At 41.7% G+C, this 24,290-nt stretch overlaps 1 protein-coding gene across 4 annotated transcripts in view; it reads right to left on the bottom strand.

Annotated features, from left to right (window-relative positions):
- The window catches only part of svila (supervillin a), a 390,378-nt gene that overhangs the window by 7,560 nt on the left and 358,528 nt on the right, over positions 1 to 24,290 (bottom strand). For all 4 annotated transcript variants that reach the window (XM_068014363.1, XM_068014338.1, XM_068014349.1 and 1 more), the window contains 6 exons: positions 22,061 to 22,268; positions 19,610 to 19,743; positions 18,021 to 18,176; positions 16,331 to 16,474; positions 6,738 to 6,859; positions 6,490 to 6,645 (listed from right to left, as the gene is read on the bottom strand). In XM_068014363.1, coding sequence (XP_067870464.1) covers positions 6,490 to 6,645; positions 6,738 to 6,859; positions 16,331 to 16,474; positions 18,021 to 18,176; positions 19,610 to 19,743; positions 22,061 to 22,268 — 920 coding nt within the window. The remainder of the gene's footprint in view (positions 1 to 6,489; positions 6,646 to 6,737; positions 6,860 to 16,330; positions 16,475 to 18,020; positions 18,177 to 19,609; positions 19,744 to 22,060; positions 22,269 to 24,290) is intronic.

Genomic DNA, 24,290 nt, shown 5'->3' with positions numbered 1-24,290 from the left:
GGTCAAACAAGGCAAAGCAATACACAATTAATGGTAAAATACTGAGAGGTGTAGAGGAAGTGAGGGAACTTGGAGTAAATGTCCACAGATCCCCGAAGGTAGCAGGACAGGTCAATAAGGTGGTTAAGAAGGCATATGGAATCATTTCCTTTATTAGCCGAGGTATAGAGCATAAGAGTAGGGAGGGTATGCTGGAACTGTATAAATCATTAGTTAGGTCACAACTTGAGCACTGTGTGCAGTTTTGGTCACCTCATTACAGAAAGGATGTAATTACACAAGGAAGGGTACAGAGGAGATTTATGAGGATGTTGCTGCGACTGGAAAAATGCAGCTCTGAGGAAAGATTGGATAGGCTGGGGTTGTTATCCTTGGAACAGAGAAGGCCCAGGGGAGATCTGATTAAAATGTACAAAATTTTGAGAGGTTTGTATAGAGTGGAGGTGAAGGGCCTATTTACCTTACCAGAGAGGTCAGTGGCTAAGGGGCATGGATTTCAAGTGATTGGTAGAAAGATTAGAGGGGAGATGAGGAAAAGTTTGTTCACCCAGATGGTGGTTGGTGTCTGGAACACACTGTTTGAAAGGGTAGTTGAGGCAGGAGCCCTCAACTCATTCAAAAGAAGTCTGGATATGCACCTCAAGTGCTGTAATCTGCAGCTACGGACCAAACGCTGGAAGGTGGGATTAGAATGGGTGGAACGTTTTTCGGCTGGCACCGAGACAATGGGCCAAGTGGCCTCTTTCTGTGCCATAGAATTTCTATGATTCAATTAGGCCAGAAGTGAGGATGTTCGCTGATGATTGTACGATGTTCAGTACCATTCACAACTCCTCAGATGCTGAAGCAGTCTGTGTCCATATACAGCAAGACCTGGACATCATTCAGGCTTAGGCTGATAAGTGGCAAGTAACATTCACACCACACAAGCGTCAGGCAATGACGATCTCTAACAAGAGAGAATCTAACCATCTCTCCTTGACATCCAATGGCATTACCATTGCTGAATCCCCCACGATCAACATCCTAGGGTTACCACTGACCAGAAACTGAACTGGACCAGCCACATACAAAAGCAGGCCAGAGGCTGGGAATACTGCAGTGAGTAACTCGCCTCCTGACTCCCCAAAGCCTGTCCACCATCTACAAGGCACAAGTCAGGCGTGTGTTGGAATACTCTCCACTTGCCTGGATGAGTGCGGCTCCAACACACAGGAAGCTTGGCTCCCCATCCACCAGCTTAAACATTCACTCCCTCCAGCACCAACGCACAATGCCAGCAGTGTGTACTGTATACAAGATGCACTGCAGCAACTCACCCACGCTCCTTCAACAGCACCTTCCAAACCTGTGACTTCTTCCACCTAGAAGGACAAGGGCAGCAGATGCATGGGAACACCACCATCTGCAAGTTCCCCTCCAAACCACACACCACTCTAACTTGGAAATATATCACTGTTCCTTCACTGTCGTTTGGTCAAAATCCTGGAACAACCTCCCAAATAGCACTATGGGTGTACCCGCACCAGATGAACCGCAGAGGTTCAATCAGGCAGCTCACCACCACCTTCTCAAAGGCAATTAGGGATGGACAACAAATGACTGCCTCGCCACCAACACCGACATCCCACAAAATGAATTTAAAAAATTGAAACTCCACAAACAATTTTAATGTAAGCTTAAAAGTACATTATATGTCCCAATTCATTCTCCTGTAGATTGGCAGGTTTGCAGCTTCTAATTTTGGTCAAGCTACGACAGAACTACAAAACATGAAGAAAAACGGCTGGGCTGGAATTGATCATAGCACTGATTGATCAAATGGAGTGGGCCGCTTGTCAACTTGGAGAGATAAGTTGTGCGGGTGGGACATGAGGCAAAATCATCAACCAGCAACAGTACACTTTTTAAAAACCTTTCAGTAATTTTCAAATAACAACCAGGCTCTGTTGTCTTTTGTTTATGTTAGGTTTTACATGGGTGTTGGGCTCCAAATACACTCATGCAAAACTCGACAAGTAGTTTGGTGCTACTTTATGGTGCACACAAAATACAAGTACCTTTTCATTACGCAGAGTTTTAATTCCTAGCTTTATTTATAAAGAGAGAACATTTTAGCTTCACACATGCATCTACATAGCAACACATGTGCATCCATGTATGTTTTAGATTTATCTGCTTTTTAGTTCTTCTGTATTTATCAACTAAAAAGACAGGGAGGCAACCTGTTTCCATGAACCTGACAATGCCACCCTGAAATCAGTTGGGAGAGACACTTGGGCAACTTTCTTTTCAGGATTATCTCCCAAAATATGGTTGAAGAACAAGCTTCTGCTCTACCTCACTCTACTAAGTGACACTAGAACACCCAGATCCCTCTGCATCTCAGAGCTCTGCAATCTCTCACCATTTAGATAATATGCTTCATTTTTATTCTTCCTGCCAAAGTGAACAATTTCATACTTTCCCACATTATACTCTATTTGCCAGGTCTTTGCCCACTCACTTAACCTACCTGTATCCCTTTGTAGCCCCCCTTACGTCCTCTTCGAAAGTTACTTTCCTACCTATCTTTGTATCATCAGAAAATTTAGCAACCATACCTTGAATCCCTTCATCTAAGTCATTTATATAAATTGTAAAAAGTTGAGGCCCCAGCACTGATCCCTGTGGCACACCACTCGTTACATCTTGCCAACCAGAAAATGACCCATTTATGCCTAATCTGTTTCCTGTTAGCTCGCCAATCTTCTATCCATGCCAATATGTTACCTCCTACACCATGAGCTTTTATTTTTTGCAATAAACTTTGATGTGGCACCTTATCAAATGCCTTCTGGAAATCTAAGTACAATACATCCACCAGTTCCCCTTTATCCAGGGCACATGTAACTCCCTCAAAGAACTCCAATAAATTGGTTAAACATAAATTCCCTTTCACAAAACCTCTGCCTGATTACCTTTAATTTTTCTAAATGCCCTGCTATAATGTCTTTAATAATAGCTTCTAACATTTTCCCTATGACGGATGTTAAGCTAACTGGCCTGTAGTTTCCTGCTTTCTGTCTCCTTCCCATTTTGAATAAAGGAGTTACATTCACTATTTTCCTATCTAACGGAGCCTTCCTCGAATCTAGGGAATTTTGGAAACTTAAAACTAACGCATCAACTAGCTCACTAGCCACTTCTTTTAACACCCTAGGATGAAGTCCATCAGGACCCGGGGACTTGTCAGTCCGCAGCTCCAACAATTTGTTCAGATCCTATGGTACTATTTCGAAGAGCAGGTGTCCTGGCCAATATTTATCCCTCAATCAACATCTCAAAAACAGATGATCTGGTCATTATCACATTGCTGTTTGTGGGAGTTTGCTGTCTGCATACTGGCTGCCGTGTTTCCTGCAATACAACAGTGACTACACTTCAAAAAATGTCTGTAAAGCACTTTGAGACATCTGGTGGTCTTTCTTTGAAAATATTGTCATCTTGTGTATGCAATATTAATTGTACATTATCCAAAGCAAACCACTCAAAAGATCAGTCAGTGTCTGGAAAAATAGCAAGTTTTATAGTCCGTCATATACCTGTCGAAATGACAAGTGACCTGTTACCTAAATTCAGCCTTAAGGTTCTTCATTTGCCAAATGCACTTCACTTTTAGATTTTAAATATTTATCTTAGGTATTTTGTGCTGGTGGTTTGATTATTCTGTTGGTATTTAAATTTCCATGCAGCAGAGATCCCCAATTTCATAGAAAAAGTTGGAAAAAAAACCTTATTGTAAAAGCTTACTATGTAGATACTGATCTCCTAATCAAAGCTGCCATTTTAAAAAAGTTAGGCACTCAAACCCGACAACTGAACTAGCGTCCAGCATTATTCTTCTCCTCCGCATGCTCCTTGGAGAAGCAGGGTAATCGGACAGTGGAAATTGTGTGCAGAAATTTCAAATTTCAGTGATCAGCTTAAGCAACGGCAAAACCAAATCAGGACAATCAAATGACATTAAAATTTAATGGAAAGGCCCTTATCCTGGAAGGGAAATCTTATATGCACTAAGCATTGTGAAATGCAAAGGGACAACAGTACATTTTAGGAAAATGCATATATGTACAACTTCACATTTTTGTTGGAGTTACACTCCCAAATTCCAAGTTCTGACAACTGCTGATTTAAGTCTGACAATATAGCAAACATCCCAAGTTTTTAAACAGATGAGTACTGAAAGCTGAAAATTAATCTGACTTTAAGGCAAAAGTTCAAAAACTGTTTTTCTGAATTCTACACCCCTCCCCACTTCAAAAAGCAGCATGGACATTATTAACTATTTTCAGACAAGCTTAGCAGTTAGCTATAGATGGAAATTTTCTAACTTCACATATTATAAGCATTTTCAACCTATTACACAACCAAATTGGGGTGAAATATTTGTTTAAAAAAACCCCAAGTAAGTTATATGCAGTTTAACTGTTAAAATTTGTGCTTCTTTCAATGGGATATTTAGGCCTCGAGTGTTAAAAGCACACTTTCCACTTCAGAATTGTTTGGGAGGTAGCCAGCAAGATTCCTCGTTACAGCAATTGTAACCAGCTCTAATTATCACACCAAAAGCTGCAGACATTTTCTGAAGATTACATCTATTTATAAACAATTATACTGCATCAGAACTTCTAATCTTTGCCAGTTCTGATGAAAGGTCACAGACCTGAATGGTTAACTCTGCTTCTTTCCATAGATGCTGCCTAACCTGCTGAGTATTTCCAGCGTGTTCTGTTTTTTTTTGCTTTCCTACCTATCTTTTTATTGTCTGCAAATTTGGCTACAATACACTCTGTACCTTCATCAGTCATTAATATAGATTCTAAGTAGTTGAGGTCGCTGCACTGATCCCTGTGGCACTCCACTAGTTACAGTTTACCAACCTGAAAATGACCCATTTACCATGACTCCCTGTTTCCTGTTCATTAGCCAATCCTCTATTATATTCCTCCCAACTCTATGAGCTCTTGTCTTGTATAGTACCTTATCAAATGCCTTTTGGAAATCCAAATACACTACATCTACTGGTTCCCCTTTATCCACCCTGCTTGTTACATCCTTAAAGAACTCTACTAAGAACATAAGAAATAGGAGCAGGAGTAGCCCATTCGGCCCCTCAAGCCTGCCCCGTCATTCAATAAGCTCATGGCTGATCTGCTCCAGACCTCAATTCCTCTTTCGTGCCAGCTCCTCATAGCCCTCAACTCCCCGATATTTCAAAAATCTATCCATCTCCTCTTTAAATACTTTCAGTGATCTAGCCTCCACAACTCTCTGGAGTAGAGAATTCTGCCATACCCACCCCACCCCCACTTCTTGAATAGAGGTGTTACATTTGTGGTTTTCCAATCTGCTGGGACATTTCCAGAATCTAGGGAATTTTGGAAGATTACAACCAATGCGTCCCCTATCTCTGCAGCTACTTCTTTTAAGACCCTAGGATGCAGGCCATCAGGTCCAAGGGACTTGTCAGCCTTTAGTCCCATTAGTGTTCCTAGTACTTTTTCTCTAGTGATAGTGATTGTTTAAAGTTCCTCCCTCCCTTTTGCCTCTTGATTTTCTCCTATTATTGGGATGCTTTTTGTTTCTTCTACTGTGAAGACAGATACAAAATACTTGTTCAAATGTCTCTGCCATTTCCTTGTTTCCCATCATTAAATCCCCAGTCTCATCCTCTAAGGGACCAAAACTTACTTTAGATACTCTCTTCCTTTTATATATTTGTAGAAGCGTTTACTGTCTGGTTTTATATTTCTTGCTAGTTTAGTCAAAATACAATTTCTAAAAGCTTAGTTTAGGATTAAGAGAAATAATTTTCAGCACTTTTAAAAGCACATGGATGCCATGCAACATGAAATCATCCTTAGTCAACAAAATCTGAAATTTAATCACTATTCAACACAATGGATATGCCAAATTCTCTCACTACATGATTTTTGAAAGTTTTCAAAATCTTCCACTTCAGAGAGGAAAGACATTTTTAAAATAATTCAAGTTCATATCAAACTATCCTTGGACACAAAAGTTCACTGCAAAGTCACTTTCTTCACCTCACATATTTACAATTAATGCTGCCTAATTATATTTGTGCATCTAAGGCAAATACCAAACTCGGTGCAGCAATCCTCATATGCAAAAAGTTTTTGGCTAGGTTCAGGACAGCTAAACAGTCTCCAGAGAAGGAGAATGAGGAAGCATCAGAATGTGGAGATCAGTGATGGAAGAAGGGGAATAAGAATAGGTGCCACAATTGGCAAAGTGTAGGGTTTATTTTGACTAGTAGGGGATGTCTGTGAGACGAGGGAAATGGTGCATAAGAGCTTGGGGAAGAAAGCACACAATGTATTTAAGAAGAGGCCGAACGGGAATCTGTACCAGTTGATACTGTGTCTTACACAGTTTGCCCAATACAACCTTCACCACAATCAGATTCAGAGCAGCTGAATTTACCTGGAAGTCTTCATCTGTCAGATAAATTTCAAGCTTCAATGGATCGACTCCCTCTGGCAGAGGCCGGGCTTGCAGTTCTGACAGTGGGTACTGCGTCTTGCACAGCTTATGCAATACATCCTCCACCAAAATTATTTTATTACAGCCTTCAGCTTCCTAGGATTTAAAAGAATATATGGGAAAAAAAGGATTTTAGGAAACGCACATAAACAGCAGCATGAGGATTTGGAAAAGAAAAAGCTCTTTACCGTTTCGGTGATCTCTGCAATATCTTCCCTGTGCTCCCAGCTGGGAAACATATTCGTAAACGTCAATGGTTCAAAACCTGCATGTATCAAGTAGGACTTTGGTGGTTTCTTGGCATTCTTTACTGTGATTAAATAATGAAAGATCAATATATGTTAGATACCACTCATCACAACATTACATCATTAAATCCTTTCAGACCATATATACAATGAAATAATATCACTGATGTGAGTGAACAGCATATTGAAGATTACAAACTACGTTCTGCCTATACCCACTCTACGCAGACTTGTTAATCTTTCCAATGTAAACATTTTTGTCCAAACTGCACTATCAATAGTATTTTAAATCTCATGATATGCACATGTAATATCCTTCTAAACTTAATTGGAACAAATCTGCTATAACAGGACAAAATATAGGATAATCGACAGATAACATGAGTTTCAAGGTCATAATTGTAATAAGTTATTTTTATGTTGTCTGATGTAACATGAGTGACTGCCCTTAACAGCAAGGCAGCATTTGACCGAGTATGGCATCAAGGAGTCCTAGCAAAACTGGAGTCAATGGGAATCAGGGGGAAAACTCTCTGCTGGTTGGAGTCATACCTAGCGCAAAGGAAGATGGCTGTGGTTGTTGGAGATCAATCATCTGAGCTCCAGGACATCACTGCAGGAGTTCCTCAGGGTAGTGTCCTAGGCCCAACCATCTTCAGCTGCTTCATCAATGACTTTCCTTCAATCATAAGGTCAGAAGTGGGGATGTTCGCTGATGATTGCACAATGTCCAGCACCAGTCGCGACTCTTCAAATACTAAAGCAGTCCATGTAGAAATGCAGCAAGACCTGGACAATATTCAGGCTTGGGCTGATAAGTGGCAAGTAACATTCGCGCCACACAAGTGCCAGGCAATGACCATCTCCAAAAAGACAGAATGTAACCATCTCCCCTTGACATTCAATGGCATTACCATCGCTGAATCCCCCACTATCAATATCCTAGGGGCTACCATTGACCAGAAACTGAACTGGAGTAGCCATATAAATACTGTGGCTACAAGAGCAGGTCAGAGGCTAGGAATCCTGCGGCGAGTAACTCACCTCCTGACTCCCCAAAGCCTGTCCACCATCTACAAGGCACAAGTCAGGAGTGTGATGGAATACACTCCACTTGCCTGGATGGGTGCAGCTCCAATAACACTCAAGAAGCTCGACACCATCCAGAACAAAGCAGCCTGCTTGATTGGCACCCCATCCACAAACATTCACTCCCTCCACCACCGAAGCACATTGGCAGCAGTGTGTACCATCTACAAGATGCACTGCAGCAACGCACCAAGACTCCTTAGACTTCACCTTCCAAACCCGCAACCTATACCACCTCGAAGGACAAGAGCAGCAGATGCATGGGAACAACACCACCTGCAAGTTCCCCTCCAATCCACAAGCCATCCTGACTTGGAACTATATCGCCGTTCCTTCACTGTGGCTGGGTCAAAATCCTGAAATTCCCTTCTTAACAGCACTCTGGGTATATCTACCTCACATGGACTGCAGCGGTTCAAGAAGGCAGCTCACCACCACCTTCTCAAGGGCAGCACAGTGGTTAGCACCGCAGTCTCACAGCTCCAGCGACTCGGGTTTGATTCTGGGTACTGCTTGTGCGGAGTTTGCAAGTTCTCCCTGTGACCGCTTGGGTTTTCGCCGGGTGCTCCGGTTTCCTCCCACAGCCAAAGACATGCAGGTTGATAGGTAAATTGGCCATTATAAATTGCCCCTAGTATAGGTAGGTGGTAGGGGAATTGAGGGAAGATGGGGATGGGGTAGGAATATGGGATTAATGTAGGATTAGGTGGTTGATGGTCAGCACAGACTTGGTGGGCTGAAGGGCCTGTTTCAGTGCTGTATCTCTAAATAAATAAATAAATTAAATAAATAAATTAGGGATGGGCAATAAATGCTGTCCTAGCCAGCGATGCCCACATTCATTCCATGAATGAATAAAAAAAACATAAATGAGATGCGCGGTTGGTTGGAGATCTCAAACAGGTTTATTTTCAGCTAAACTATTATACACAGTAGAGAGCTAACTATTTACAAAACCTGCCCCTACGTGTTACAGTTGCAGGCTTGTGGTCACTTGACTGCATCCTGTCACATAGCTCATTAGTATACTAAGATTTTAAAGGGATATCACTCTTAAAGGCAATAACACAATAGCCCCCTTCTTTCCAAAGATAAGTCTCATTTGCTGAAAGTAAAAACAGATAACATTGGACATCATCAAAATTATTTACACATGGATAGAGATTGTGAAATTCACAAATATTGAGGCTCAAAGGTCCTTATATCGTCTCGGTGGTTTGACAACTCTTGCTTGGGGAGTTTGTGTCTCATCTGTTACTGTTCTTGCTTAAGTTTCTCCCTCTCTGCATTCAGTTTCTGTTGCTCTGCCTTCAGCCTGTTAACATACTCTGTTGCTTTTCTCAAGATGACCACTTTTGCAACCTTGTCATTCTTGGAAAGTTCTGGTACCTCATATCGAACAGCCAATAGACAATGCTTCAACTCATTCCACCTCTGCCTCTTCAGGACATTGCGTGCCGTTCATCTCTCCTCATCCTCCACGTCTGAAGGCTTGGAGCTCAAGGTCAAGGACTTGTTCGGGGAGCAGGACCTGGCCTCAGAGGTATCTCCATTTTGGCTCATTGTGGTGCTGGAAGTTCTCTAGATAGCAGAGGTGAAGGAGTGACAGAGGTGTGTTGTTGCTGGGTTTCCAGACTGCACTGTTTGATGCTGGCCAGAGTCTGCGAGCAGGTTCTGATCCGTGGAAATTTCCCCTTGGTCTCTTCTGCTGTAATGGGTACCTTGGTGACCTCATAGATGGCTATGATGTCGAGGTCCTTACACGCTAGTAGCCCTTCCATTGCTGGTCCGCTCGTGTCTACAAGGTAGAATGTTTGTGGTTTCCAAGTTGACTTGCCATAGCTGCATTGCATTGTTAGCGTGCCACTGGAAGGGATGGGTGACCCGTTGTATGCAGATAGCTTGGCAGTTGTCGGTTGTATTATTGATTTCTAACAACACATCTTTGAGTATTCGGACTGTTAGGATATTTGCACTAGCTCTGGTGTCAATCTTAACCCTGAGTGTATGTTTGCCAGCTTTCTTTGGTCACGTGATGTTAATAGTAGCAAAAGCTTCCAGTTGTTTGACTTCATCAACGTGACATGTCAGGTTCACAATGTGGAGTACATGTTCATCTTCTGGCTGAAAATTACTTCTCTTTGGGTCTTGTCTCAGGCCTGTTTTGCTGTGGACTTCATGTATCAGCTTGCGTTTATACAGGTCTCTGGCGCTTTCCTTGCTCCGGATGTGCTGTTTTTTCTGTTTGTTTGTGTTCTACCATGACCTCTGGCTGCGTCTTTGGAGCCAGATTTCTTGCATAGGTGGGCCCAGTGTCCTTTTGTACTGCATACCTTGCACAGGTCTCGAAATGCAGGGCAACTTCATGGTGGGTGGGACAGACCACACCTACCACACAGCTTGCTTGCTCTTTTTGACCTGGTTATCAGGCCGATACTGTTGGCTTCACCTAGTGCTTGCAGGTGCTATTGTCCAGTTACAATGGCTTCATACTTCCTGCCATCTTTCAGCAGTGCATCAATGCTGTGACCTTTCTTTTTCCCCCCCCCAAGAGGTCCTTCTGAAACGCTTCAATTGGTGTTGAAACATAGAAAATAGCAGCAGGAGTAGGCCATTCGGCCCTTTGAGCCTGCTCCGCCATTCATTATGATCATGGCTGATCATCCAACTCAGTAACCTGTTCCCACTTTCGCCCCATACCCTTTGATCCCTTTAGACCCAAGAGCTATATCCAACTCCTTCTTGAAAACATACAATGTTTTGACCTCAACTGTTTTCTGTGGTAGCAAATTCCACAGGCTCACCACTCTCTGGGTGAAGAAATTTCTCCTCATCTCAGTCCTGAAAGGTTTATCCTGTATCCTTAGACTATGACCCCTTGTTCTGGACTCCCCCACCATCGGGAACATCCTTCCTGCATTTACCCTGTCAAGTCCTGTTAGAATTTTATAGGTTTCTATGAGATTCCCCCTCACTCTTCTGAACCCCAGCGAATATAATTCTATCCAACTCAATCTCTCCGCATACGTCAGTCCCGCCATCCCAGAAATCAGTCTGGTAAACCTTGTCTGCACTCCCTCTATAGCAAGAACATCCTTCCTCAGATAAGACCAAAACTGCACACAATATTCCAGGTGTGGCCTCACCAAGGCCCTGTATAATTGCAGCAAGACATCCCAGCTCTGTACTCGAATCCTCTCGCTATGAAGGCCAACATACCATTTGCCTTTTTTACTGCCTGTTGAACCTGCATGCTTACCTTCAGCAACTGATGTACGAGAACACCCAGGTCTCGCTGCATATTCCCCTCTCTCAGTTTATAGCCGTTCAGATAATAATCTGTCTTCCCGTTTCTGCTAACAAAGTGGATAACCTCACATTTAACCACATTATACTGCATCTGCCATGCATTAGCCCACTCGCTCAACTTGTCCAAATCACCCTGAAGCCTCTCTGCATCCTCCTCACAAATCACCCTCCCACCCAGTTTTGTGTCACCTGCAAATTTGGAGATATTACATTTAGTTCCCTCATTTAAATCATTAATGTATATTGTGAATAGCTGGGGTCCTAGCACCGATCCCTGCGGTACCCCACTAGTCACTGCCTACCATTTGGAAAGAGACCCATTTATCCCTACTCTTTGTTTTCTGTCTGCCAACCAATTTTCTATCCATCACAATACACTACCCCAATCCCATGCACTTTAAATTTACACGCTACTCTCTTATGTGGGACTTAGTTGATACAATCACCAGCTCCATTATTTGGCCTGACGGCTCAGTTTCTGCGAAGTTGCATTTGTTGCCCTTACTACGGCATCTACTGACGAACTGGTCTATTGCTTCCTGTGGCTGTTGCCTGTGGGACATCAATTCCAGGCAGTGAATTCGAAATTCACTCTTAATTGGAGTTGATCTTCCAGCACTTTCTATATCTTTGCGGGATCTTTCTGGTCCTCTTCAAATAACCCAGAGGTATTAATTTTGTGTAATACCTCATTTCCAATTGCTATTAGTATTTTTACAACCTGTTTCTCTGGTTCTACAATTGCTTGGTCTGTGAAGCATAACTGCATTCTTTGAACAGTTGGAACTTGGATAGGGTATCCAAGGCTTTCCAGTTCATGCTGGGAAATTTGGTATCTATTTTCCAGCTGTTCCTTTGCTTTAAAGCTTGCTTTAAGACTTGTTCTAAGAGTCTGTACTGTTTCCCCGATAAAAAATGTCTTGGCTGCTTTGATTGACTGCAACATGTGTTTAGCAGTGCTTGTCTGTTTATCTAGCTTCCAGCACTCTAGTCTGTGTTTACACAGCTGTGCAATAGGCATTTGAAGTTTTTTCCTGCAAGAGTTTGTTTATACAGCTGTTCAATAGGCAATTCTTCATGCTTGAGCGGTTTTATGGGCTTTTTAAACTTTGGCTGAGTGAATGAAAGCTCTTCACACTTGAGTGGATTGATGATTTTTTTTTAAAGCTTTAGCTGCAGGCTGTGTGAATGGAAGATTCCCACACTTTTTGCTGTGGGGCGCTTCGTGTAATGGCACGGACCTCGTTCAGCCTGGCGGAGCCTTTGAAAACAATCAGCCTGAGATAGAGATTGGGTGTTCCGGGTTTTTTCTACCACGGATCTTTAAAAAAAAAAATCACTTCAGAGCTTTTTTTAAAACTGGGATTCCTCTACCTGCAGCACAATGACTCACCCGATCACCGTGATTGATTTGCAGCCTGTCTTTCAGAGCTCTGTCTTCTACAGCTGATTTAAATGTTTTCTTTTCTTGTTTGAGCCAATTTTTTTTTTACACTTTCTGTCTTTTAGCTGTAGGAAGGTAGTTTTTAAAGCTGTTTTCCCTGTGGTCTTCAATCTTAGATTCTGTCTTCTCACCACAGCTGCCACCATGTAATGAGTTCTTTTTATGTTGCCTGATGCAACATAAATGAGATGCGTGGACTTCAGTTGGTTGAAGATCTCAAGTAGGTGTATTTACAACTATTATATACATTTCAGAGCTAACTATTTACAGAACCTGCCCCTAGGTGTTACAGTTGCACTGTTCCTCAGGCTTGTGGTCACATGACTACATCCTGGCACATAGTGTATTACAATATGAAGTCTTAAAGGGATATCATTCTTAAAGGCACTCACACAACAATAATCAAGGTAAGCAGTCTGACATCATGACCGGGATTTTATGTGGCCTCCTAAGGTGGGGGGTGGGGGAAAGAGGACTATTCCAACAGGTGATCGGGGAGGGGGGGTGGGAGTGGAGAGCTTCTCGCCAAATGATCTTCCTGGGGGGGCGGGATAGGCCGACGATGGCCTTCCTGCCCAGAGGTAGATTGAGGCTCTTAAGGGCCTCTTGCAGTCACCGCTGGGATCTGGCCAGTGGCGTGAGCGCTGCCGCCACACAAGGAAGCCACCTTGTAACATGAGGTGCCCTTCCTGTGGGCTTGGGGGTTGGTCCCTCCTTCATGGGCAACTTGCAGACCATGGAGGACACCCAATGGAAACCACTTCACCTCCGGGACCCTCCTCTCCCTTGTCTGCACGACCACTCCCCAAGCCCTCCCTCACTGCGGCCTTCTGGACTGTCCCCGCCGACCCTGCCTCACTTACCTGAGGTCCGGATTTCCAGGGCTGGGCCTGGGACCGAGGCCTCTGCAGTACTGGCAGTGGTCACCGCTCCTGGTGGCGCTGCTGACAGTACTGAGCTGCCGGCCCTCTGATTGGCTGGCAGCTCTTGGAGGCAGGATTCCACCTTTAAAGGGATGGGGATCCCAGCTTGTAAAGGAGGATTGTTCTGTGGGGGCGCAAAAAGGCTGAGGCAGGGAACCCCTTGCCTTTTTGTCCCGCGCCGGGAGACCCCAGCACAAAATCCAGCCTCATAAATCACTGCAGTGAGGGCATCCTGAGCTGCTTAAAGAATACCAGCAGATCCCATGGTTGAATTATAACAGTAACATAAATGCTTGTTTCTGTAGTTAAGGCTTTTGCACTGGAAGGTGTGATTGTATGATACCAGTTTTACATTCATGAGGGGACAATAGAGCTAATAGTGGCATCAGATCTGGAGGTATATGGGAACACAACAGGTGCTACATTAACCGATATTTGACTCGACAGACACATCCAGCTGACTTGGAGAAAACTAGTTTATATTTCAGAAAGTGTTACAATTAAAAAGGGGTCGTCATCAATCCTGTGACACAAATATATTATGTGAATAAAAAGGTAGAAAAATCATGCCCCTACTTAACAGCAAACAAAACAAATATTCTTATATCTGTAATTTATTTTTCATCAAGTCGGGATACTGGTGGGAAAAATTCATTTGTTTAGCGCCACTTCAAACAGCGCTATGCAATGTCGATTCGCTGGGGCCGGACAATGCCCTGGGCCCCTACCAGCAGGGTATTCAGCAATGATATCAACGAGGAAACCCACACGGACAGGAAGTGGCTAGTGACACTATCTGCCCCAGATGAATCGATGTAAGTTTGCGTAGCGCTGCTTCATGAGCAAAGCTTTCCCCTGGGATATATGGCAACAGTATGTTAAGTTGCCATAGTAATGTGACATAGTACCAACACATAACTATACATGTGAATGTATCTATCCATCACCATACAAATTTATTCTGTCAATTAACAGAAGAATAAAGGCAGATCTTTAAATGGTTCATTGGTTTTAGCTTTTAAATGTTGTTGCTGTATGAAATTTTCAGCTTTCAAAATATGCTGAAATCCCCACCCTCTTTGTTTTCACCGTGACACTATGAACTTCTATCTTTGAGCTACTCATATGGAATATGAGGTAATATGTACGTGTAGGGCTAAAACAGGTGAGAAATATGCTAGATGTATTAGCATGGATAGAAGATTGGCTGGTTGGCAGAAAACAGAGAGTATGCATAAATAGGTCCTTTTCTGATTGACAGGAGGTGACGAGTGGAGCCTCACAGGGGTCTGTGCTGGGGCCTCAATTTTTTACAATTTATATCAATGACTTAGATGACGGGAGCGATGGCATGGTAGCTAAATTTGCAGATGACACAAAGATAGGCGGGAAAGTATGTTGTGAAGAGGACATAAGGAGGTTGCAGACTGATACAGTTGAGTGTGTGGGCAAAAATCTGGCAGATGGACTATAATGTGGGAAAATGTGAAGTTGTTCACTTTGACAGGAAGAATAAAAAAGCAGAGTATCACTTAAACGGAGAACTGCAGAATTCAGAGGTGTAGAGGGATCTAGGTGTTTTAGTGCATGAGTCACAAAAAGTTAGTATGCAGATACAGCAAGTAATAAAGATGGCGCATGGAATGCTATCCTTTATTACAAGAGGAATTGAAAATAAAAGTAAGGATGTTATGCTTCAGCTATTCAGGGCATTGGTGAGACCACATTTCCAATACTGTGGGCAGTTTTGGTCTCCTTATTTAAGGAAGGATGTAAATGTGTTGGAGGCGGTTCAGAGGAGGTTTACTAGATACCTGGAATGAGTGGGTTGTCTTATGAGGAAAGGTTGGACAGACTGGGCTTGTTTTCACTGGAGTTTAGAAGAGTGAGGGGAGACGTGATTGAAGTTAATAAGATCCTGAATGGTCTGGACAAGGTGGATGTGGAAAGGATGTTTCCTCTTGTGGGTGAGTCCAGAACTAAGGGGCACTGTTCTAAAATTAGGGGTTACCCTTTTAGGACACAGATGATGAGGGCTGTGCGGCTTTGGAACTCTGCCTCAGAAGGTGGTAGAGGCGGGGTCATTGAATATTTTTAAGGCGGAGATAGATTCTTATAAGGCAAGTGAGTCAAAGATTATTGGGGGTAGATGGGAGTGTGGAGTTTGAGACACAAAAGATCAGCCATAATCTTACTGAATGGCAGAGCAGGCTCAATGGGCCAGATGGCCTACTTCTGCTCCTAATTCATATGTTCGTAGATAGGAATACATTTTGTCTTTTGTCAATATAAGTCCTATTCTCAAATACGAGGTTCTTCACTCAAACAGTACCTGTTTGCTGTGTGAGTGTGCACTACAGTTGACTTACAACACATTAGTTCTCCAGAAGCTAGCTCTGTAATGGGCATGCCAAAAGAACCCCACTTTTATAAACTACCATCTTTCACCTGATATGCAATGAATGATACATATTGTTCGTGAAGAACATTAATGATCTTATTCCAACATCCATAAGCCAGCACTAGCCATCTAATGCTGTTATTCTTGACTGAGTACACAATTAAAATATGTCAGATTATAATTTTCTCACATTACATACTACTAATATATATACAGGAGGAAAAGGAAGTAAATAATCAGTTGCAGAGAAAATTAAAACATCACCAACTGCCCCATGAATTGGAATCCATGGATTAAATTACTGAACTCCAACTCCTATTTAATGCATTTAAAGTTCAGATTACAACTGTCAATATTTCTGCTGTACCTTTGCAGTACTGTAGCACTGTCTCCATTGCACATTTCCGATCTGCGTCCCAGCGGATCCGGGCAGACCCTGTGATTTCATTTTCTGCAGGCCACCAACCCTGCCAGAGGTACACCTCGTGGTGATTGTCCACCAAGAATAAAGCTGCACATAAGACACATAAAATGCTGATATATTCGGAGTACTGCGGGCTTCTTGAAACAAACAACAAAACCATTTCTAAAAGTAATGGCTATTCTAATTGGTCTGTGAGGAGTGGATTGATATCCACTAGCAATTGCTGATGTTACGTTAGGAAAATTAAAAGGGCCTGCAGAACTGCTGGTGATTTCTGAGAATTTAAATTATAAATTGATTTTAGACTTTGTATTTCTCCAGAAAAGAGTTCCATAATTTTTAAAATCAACCTCAATTTGCATTTTGAATCAATTCGATGCACTACAATGGTATTCCTTTTAAATAAACATTCTAGATTTATTTCACTTACAAAATTAAACTGTAGATCTCACAGCACAATAAGATGACATAGTGTGGAATCTATGACTTGAATAAAAAATTTTCTTGTTACTTAAAATTACCTCAACCTATAGTCCAGTTTCAATTACATTTGCTTCATTAAAACTGGACAATGGTTTGAGTTCATTTTAAAGTAATCACTAATTTGTGTATTTCAGCCAGTTACTGATAATTGTTTTGAGTTGACTTTTACAATTTTTTGTTTAACTATAGGTTCATAAAATTGAGGAGTCATCCTCAATTGTAACTACGGTTTCAACTGTAAATTTAAATAATTTCTGAAGGAAATTAGGATGTCTTTTTAAAAAAATCTATAACACTTTTCTACCGTACACTTATTGACAAAACTACATTAATTCAAGCAACAGTAACTATTGGTGCTCAGAATCTATATATTCTATATGGTTTGAGCAGCAGTTAAATTGGTCACATAACGCAACACAGTGAATGAAGCCATTTTTATATTGTGCTTAGTCAGATGCTAGGGCAGGTGGCTCTTCACACACTGGTCAACAGCATCTATATTCGCTAAGGCCAACAACCGAGAAGATCCAACTGAAATATGGGTCTTCCCACAAATTTTTTCTGGGATTGTTGCCAGCTATGCAAAGCTTGTAAGTCAGCAGCTGATAGCTCCATTAACCTCTTAAAGTGCAATATAAAAGCAGCTTTACAAAAAGAGATTAAATATCATTAGTTACTACCATTAGAAATAGCAGCTCTTATTAGTACCAGCTTTAATATAGCATCACATTAATATACAAAAGCAAGGAATAAGGGTGGGTTATTTTGACCATCAAACCTGCTCATTCTATGTACTATCTATCCTATCAGACTCAATCTCATTTTCTGTATAAATACGCCCTAATCCCAAAGATAATCAAGAAAAACTAAAAAGAAATATTCATCCCAGATCTCTTCTGTTCTATCCTCAAGCTTATTGAACTTCACAGACATTTCTCTCCCCTCCAAACCCCAGCAACCAAGGAACCAGCATGATGTATCTAATCATCTCTGTCCATAGATATCCATATTTCCTTTTCCCAATCAGTTAGTTGTCCTTTTTGAAAGTCAATTGACACTGTCTACTTCTACTGTGAGTGTAAATGACTGAAATTGGATAATCTCTTTTTAGCTGGTTATATTTCCATATTTCCTGCAACAATAAACTAACCTGGCTGTTGGGCAGTATACAGATCTTCTTGCAAAAATGGCATTGAGTTCACCATGGTAGGATCTCTGGCAGGATATAGGTACTCAGTGGCAATGAATTCTCCAGATGAACTACTGAGGATGAAGAGTCGAGGAGTGAAGTTGAATTTTCCAGGATCTGTGAACAAATGTTGTGTTTAGTTTTCAACCATAAGAGGAAAGGAGTAGAAGTTACTAGCATTTCAAAATGACATTGTTAACAGAAGTATAATGGGAACAAGGGCGCACTTTAGGAAAGAAACCCATCCATATAAGTACCTTATCATGTCTCTCCAAAAAATATCTCAAGGCATCTCTTATGCAACAATAGGGGAGGTGGTGGCATTGTGGTAATGTCACTGGACTAGCAATCCAGAGCCCAGGCTTATGCTCTGGGGACATGGGTTCGAAACCCTCCACAGCAAATGGTGAAATTTGAATTCAATTAATAAATCTGGAATTAAAAGCTAGTCTAATGGTGACCATGAAACCATTATCGATTGTTGTAAAAACCCATCTGGTTCACTAATGTCCTTTAGGGGAGGAAATCTGCTTTCCTTACCTGGACTGGCCTACATGTGACTCCAGACCCACAGCAATGTGGTTGACTCTTACATGCCCTCTAAAGTGGCATAGCAAGCCATTCAGTTCAAGGGCAATTAGGGACAGGCAATAAATGCTGGCCTAGCCAGCGATGCCCACATCCCACAAAAAACAAATTAAAAAAAATTATTTTGAAGTACACAGCAAGATCCCAAGAGAAGGCACGAGATGAACAAATAGTTACTGTTTTTTTTGGCAAAATTGATTGTTAACTGTACACCCTGCTCTTCAAAATAGTGTCTTTGAATCCTTAAGTGTCCATCACAACCATCTCATTCAAAATATGGTACCTCCAACCCAGTCAGTAATGCACTGGAGTGCCAGCCTAAATTACGTACTCAAGTCATGGAGTAGGGTTTGAACCCACAACCCCTTGACAATATCTCCTTTTGTGGATAAGTGTCAAGTTCTATCTGATTACGCTCATGTGAAGTGCATTGGGATGTTTCGCTACATTATGGATGCGATATAAATGCAAGTTATTGTCGACTCAGAAGTGAGACTGATGCCAACTGAACCAAGCTGAAATTAAGTACAGTGAAACTTTTGTTTTCAGGACGCCAAACTTTAAATATATTAAACTTTAGAATAAGATATTGCTCTGTTGTATATGCAAACTTTAAAATGCTTAATGTATACTTAACAGCTCATGTTATAGTTGAAGCCAAGAATTGAATTATGGGACAGTATGCTATATTACAGGACTTCAGTAAATGAACTCAACTAATACCATTGCCCACCATCAAATACCTCTTGCAGTTTGCGCCCAGCCCATGCAAAATTTTATATAGGGACACTGGACTGGAACTTCTTTGGTACTATCCAGCAGTGTAGATTAAGTTAGTTCCTATTTCTCTAGCTAAAAACAAAGTATGAGGCAGCAATAGGAAAAGACTTGTTCACCTCACAATCCTGTAATTTTTTCACCTGCAGAAATATTTCATAACCCAGTCAGAGAACACGGATTACCTTGTAACATGCAGTCGTAAGCTTTTCGGTCTCTCCTTCCTAATGCTTCAAAGAATGCCACTGTTTCGGACCCCTCGTCACATTCATGGATAGTTACATTGATACTACTGTGCAGTCCTGCTTCCAGTGGACAACTGTAACGAGAAAACATGGTTAAGAAATTCTGTAGTCCATTGCAGTTACAAAAGCACTGATTAAAGTTCAGTCCATCTATAATCTGGCATTAGCTTTGGGAGCTTTAAAAATGTATTTTACAGTGGAGCCATGTCAGCATGCAATTTTCTTTCAAAGTGCAATAAACAAAATTACTTTAAAAGGAGGAAAAGGAAAGGCCTCGCATTTTATTTTATTTTTAATTTATTTTTATTTAGAGATACAGCACTGAAACAGGCCCTTCGGCCCACCGAGTCTGCGCCGACCAACAACCACCCATTTATACTAACCCTACAGTAATCCCATATTCCCTACCACCACTAGGGTCAATTTACAACAGCCAATTTACCTATCACCTGCAAGTCTTTGGCTGTGGGAGGAAACCGGAACACCCGGCGAAAACCCATGCGGTCACAGGGAGAACTTGCAAACTCCGCACAGGCAGTACCCAGAATTGAACCCGGGTCCCTGGAGCTGTGAGGCTGCAGTGCTAACCACTGCGCCGCCCTTTTGAAGTGTTGCCACTATTGTAATATCGGAAAACATGGCAGCCAATTTGTGCACAGCAATGCCCACAAACAGCAATTAGATGAATTATCAGATAATCTGTTTCAGTGATGATGGTTGATGGCTAAATATAATCTGGAACACTGGGGAGAACTCACTACTCTTTTCCAAATAACGCCACAAGATCTTTTACATCTACCAGAGAAGGCAGGCGAGGCCTCAGTTAATGTCTCATCCAAAAGACGGCACCTCCGACAGTGTAACATTCCCTCAGTACTGCACTGGAGTCATAACTTGAGGCATTTCTTCATTTGAGAAATTTGGGTATCTTACAAAAGAAACTTGAACAACAAATACTATTTTTATGTCATAAGTTTATTAATTTAACTAAGATCTTGAGAATAAAAAAAGCTATTGTGGTTAACAATATACTACTGATTTAAAAACACTGCATATCATTTTCTTGGAAGTTCAATAATAATAGGCAATTTAACACTCTTATGATCAAACGTTACCTCTTCAAACAAGTCCCTCCTAAAATCTCCAATCAAGAAAGTTGAAATTTAGGTCTGGCCAGACTGAGTGAATAACATAGCCGCAACTACATGATGACGGGTCCAAATACAATGTATATATTAGAATATGAATATAATGCTAGTAAAACAGCTCATCAGTTTTTAAAATTATATCAGCCACACTTGGACAGCAAACTTTTGTACCAATGTTGGCAAACAGCTTTTATAGTGCACAATGGAGTGCTTAGTATGAGTGTTTAATCAACAATACTTAGCATTGACCAGAATCTGAAATGGACCAGCCAAATTAACACCATTGGCTACAACAGCAGGTCAGAGGCTGATTACTCTGCAATGAGTGGTTCATAAAATGACCCTCAAAGTCTCTCTATCTACAAGGCTCAAGTCAGGAGTATGGTGGATCACTCCCTGGATGGTTTCAGCTGCATCAATCAAGACATTTGACACCATCCAGGATAGAGTAGTTTGCTTGAGTAGTTTCCTTGGCACTGGGCTGTACACCCACCTCCTCTACCATTAGCACAATATGACTGCAGTTTGTCTGAGTTGCAGGATGCACTGCATCAGCCCATCAAGATCCAGGACATCACTGCAGGAGTTCCTCAGGGTAGTGTCCGAGGCCCAAAAAGCTTCAGCTGCTTCATCAATGACCTTCCTTCAATTATAAGGTCAGAAGTGGAGATGTTCGCTAATGATTGCACAATGTTCAACACCATTCGCAACTCCTGATACCGAAGCAGTCCGTGTAGAAATGCAGCAAGACCTGGACAATATCCAGGCTTGGGCTGCTATGTGGCAAATAACATTCATGCCACACAAGTGCCAGGCAATGACTATCTCAAACAAGAGAGAACTCTGGAAAATCATCACCTCTGAGTCACACACCATCATGACTTAGACACACTTCGCCTTTCCTTCCTTGCTGCTGGGTCGACATCCTGGCACTCCCTACCTAACAATATGCAGCAGCACTATCACAAGGATTGCAGTGACTCAAGGCAGCCTGTAACAACCTTCACAGGCCAACTGGGAATGAGTAATAGAGAATCACCGGCATACCGAGAACAGATTTCTTTTGCAGAGGAAGCTTTTAGAAACTCCCTTTATTAACTGTTAAAATATTGCATTTAACAAAAGACTAATGATCCACATGGAATAACTGCACTTTACTCAGTGCTGCTTTTTTTTTAAAAGAACATTTAAGGGAATACAGTTTTGTGGCCTTTGCTGTTCTCCTTAAGTATGCATCACTTACAGTTCCTTGATTTTGTTTGCTTCAGTCTTTCCTACAACCTTTGTATGTGGTTGTGCTTTGCAGCCATGCCATAGATAGATGACTGCCTTGTTTACATTCAGCAGAATCATAGACGTTCTGGATCTTAGGCTACTGCAATGACAAGCGACTTCAAGCAAGTTTCCTTCCATAGGAAGCTCTCCTCTCACACAGTACAACCGCCAGTCACCTATAGAGGGCAATATCAGAAAGTACATCAGAATCAATATTCTGTGTAACATACAACAAACTGAAAAAGAACATTTTTCATGCATATGGTGTAGTGCAACAGAAACCCAGATGTCTCTTTACCAAGCTCCAGTTTATGCAGACACCCACAGTAAACAGGAAAAGGCCACATTATTCCCAAAATACTTTATTTAAGGTTATGTGATAAAAGAGTTTGTCTGTTTCTTTAAAAAATGTAGCTTTCACTTTTCTATTTCAATATTTTTACCTTATTAGATTTTCATTAAAACATGATGAAAATGTTGAACAGTGACAATCAGATTTCTAACAACTGCTCAACATCTAACTTACGAACAGCAAGTTTAAAAAAAAAGTGAAAAAATATATGCACGTCTTTCCTCATTTTAACCCTTATAACTTTTCCAGGTTTTCTGCAATATCATAGAATGGTAACAGCACAGAAGGCAACGATTTGGCCTGTCGTGTTTGTGCCAGCTCTCCGCAAAAGCGACTCAGCTAGTCCCACTCACCCACCCTTTCCCTGTAGCTTGACAAATTTTCTCACTTCAGGTGCTTTCCAAATCCATGATTGTATGTGCCTCTATCACACACTCAGGGAGTGCATTTCAGATCCTAACCACTCGCTGTGTCAAAAAGCTTTTCCTCATGTCGCCTTTGGTTCTTTTGCCAATCAGTATGCTCTGGTTCTTGACCCTTCCGCCAATGAGAACAGTTTCTCTTTTTCAACTCTGTCTAGATCCCTCATGATTTTGAGCCCCTCTATCAAATCTCCTCTCAACCTTCTCTTCTAAAAAAAAAGAACAGCTCCAGCTTCTTCAATCTATCCAAGTAACTGAAGTCCCTCATCCCTGGAACCATTCTCATAAATCTTTTCTGCACCCTTTCTAAAGCCTTCACATCCTTTCTAAAGTGCAGTGCCCAGAATTGGACAAAATAGTTGAGGCCGCATCAGTGTTTTATAAAGGTCCATCATAACTTCCCTGCTTTTGTACTCTTATGCCTCTGTTTATGAAGCCCAGAATCCCATATGCCTTTTTAATCACTTTCTGAACCTGCTCTGCCATCTTCCATGATTTGTGCACATAAACCCCCAGATCCGTTTGATCCTGCACCCCTTTTAGAATTGTACCCTTTCATTTATATTGCCTCTCCTCATTCTTCCTACTAAAATGTATCACTTCACATTTCTCTGCATTAAATTTCATCTGTCACAAAATTAAGGCTCATGGAATAGGAGGATCAGTGTCCAGTTGGATCAAAAATTGGTTCAAGGACAGAAAACAACGAGTTGCGGTAAATGGTTATTTTTCAGACTGGAGAATGGTAGACAGTGGTGTTCTCCAAGGGTCAGTGCTGGGACCACTGCTTTTTTTGCTATGTGACTTGGATCTTGGAATACAGAGTAGAATTTCAAAATTTGCCAATGACACCAAACTTGAAGGGGTGGGCTGAAGTGCCTGTTTTGGTGCTGTATCTCTCTATGACTCTATGAGTGGCAAACAGTGAGGATGATACAAATCGCCTGCAACAGAACAGATAGGCGAGCAGAATGGGCAGACAAGTGCAGATGAAATTTAATACAGACAAGTGTGAGGTGATGCATTTTGGCAGAAGGGACAGAGCGAGGCAATATAGACTTAATGGCGCATTTCTAAAGAGTGTGCAGGAACAGAGGGACTTTGAAGGTGGCAGGACATATTGAGAGAGTAGGATATGGGATATGGGAAGCATATGGGATCTTGGGCTTCATAAATAGAGGCAGAGAGAGTACAAAAGCAGGGAAGTTATGCAGAACCTTTATAAAATTAGAGTACTGCGTCCAGTTCTGGTCACCATACTTTAGGAAAGATGTAAGGGTCCTTGAGAAGGGGCAGTGGAAATTTACCAGAATGGTTCCAGAGATGGGGGATTTTAGTTACAAGATTAAGTTGGAAAAGCTGGGGTTGTTCTTGTTGGAGCAAAGGGGATTAAGGGGCGATGTGATGGAGGTGTACAAGACTAT

This window comes from Heterodontus francisci, chromosome 2 (assembly GCF_036365525.1).
Source record: "Heterodontus francisci isolate sHetFra1 chromosome 2, sHetFra1.hap1, whole genome shotgun sequence".
NCBI classification, from domain to species: Eukaryota; Metazoa; Chordata; class Chondrichthyes; order Heterodontiformes; family Heterodontidae; genus Heterodontus; species Heterodontus francisci.
Note: the sequence above shows the minus strand (reverse complement) of the source record. Positions and strands in the feature narration are given on the sequence as shown.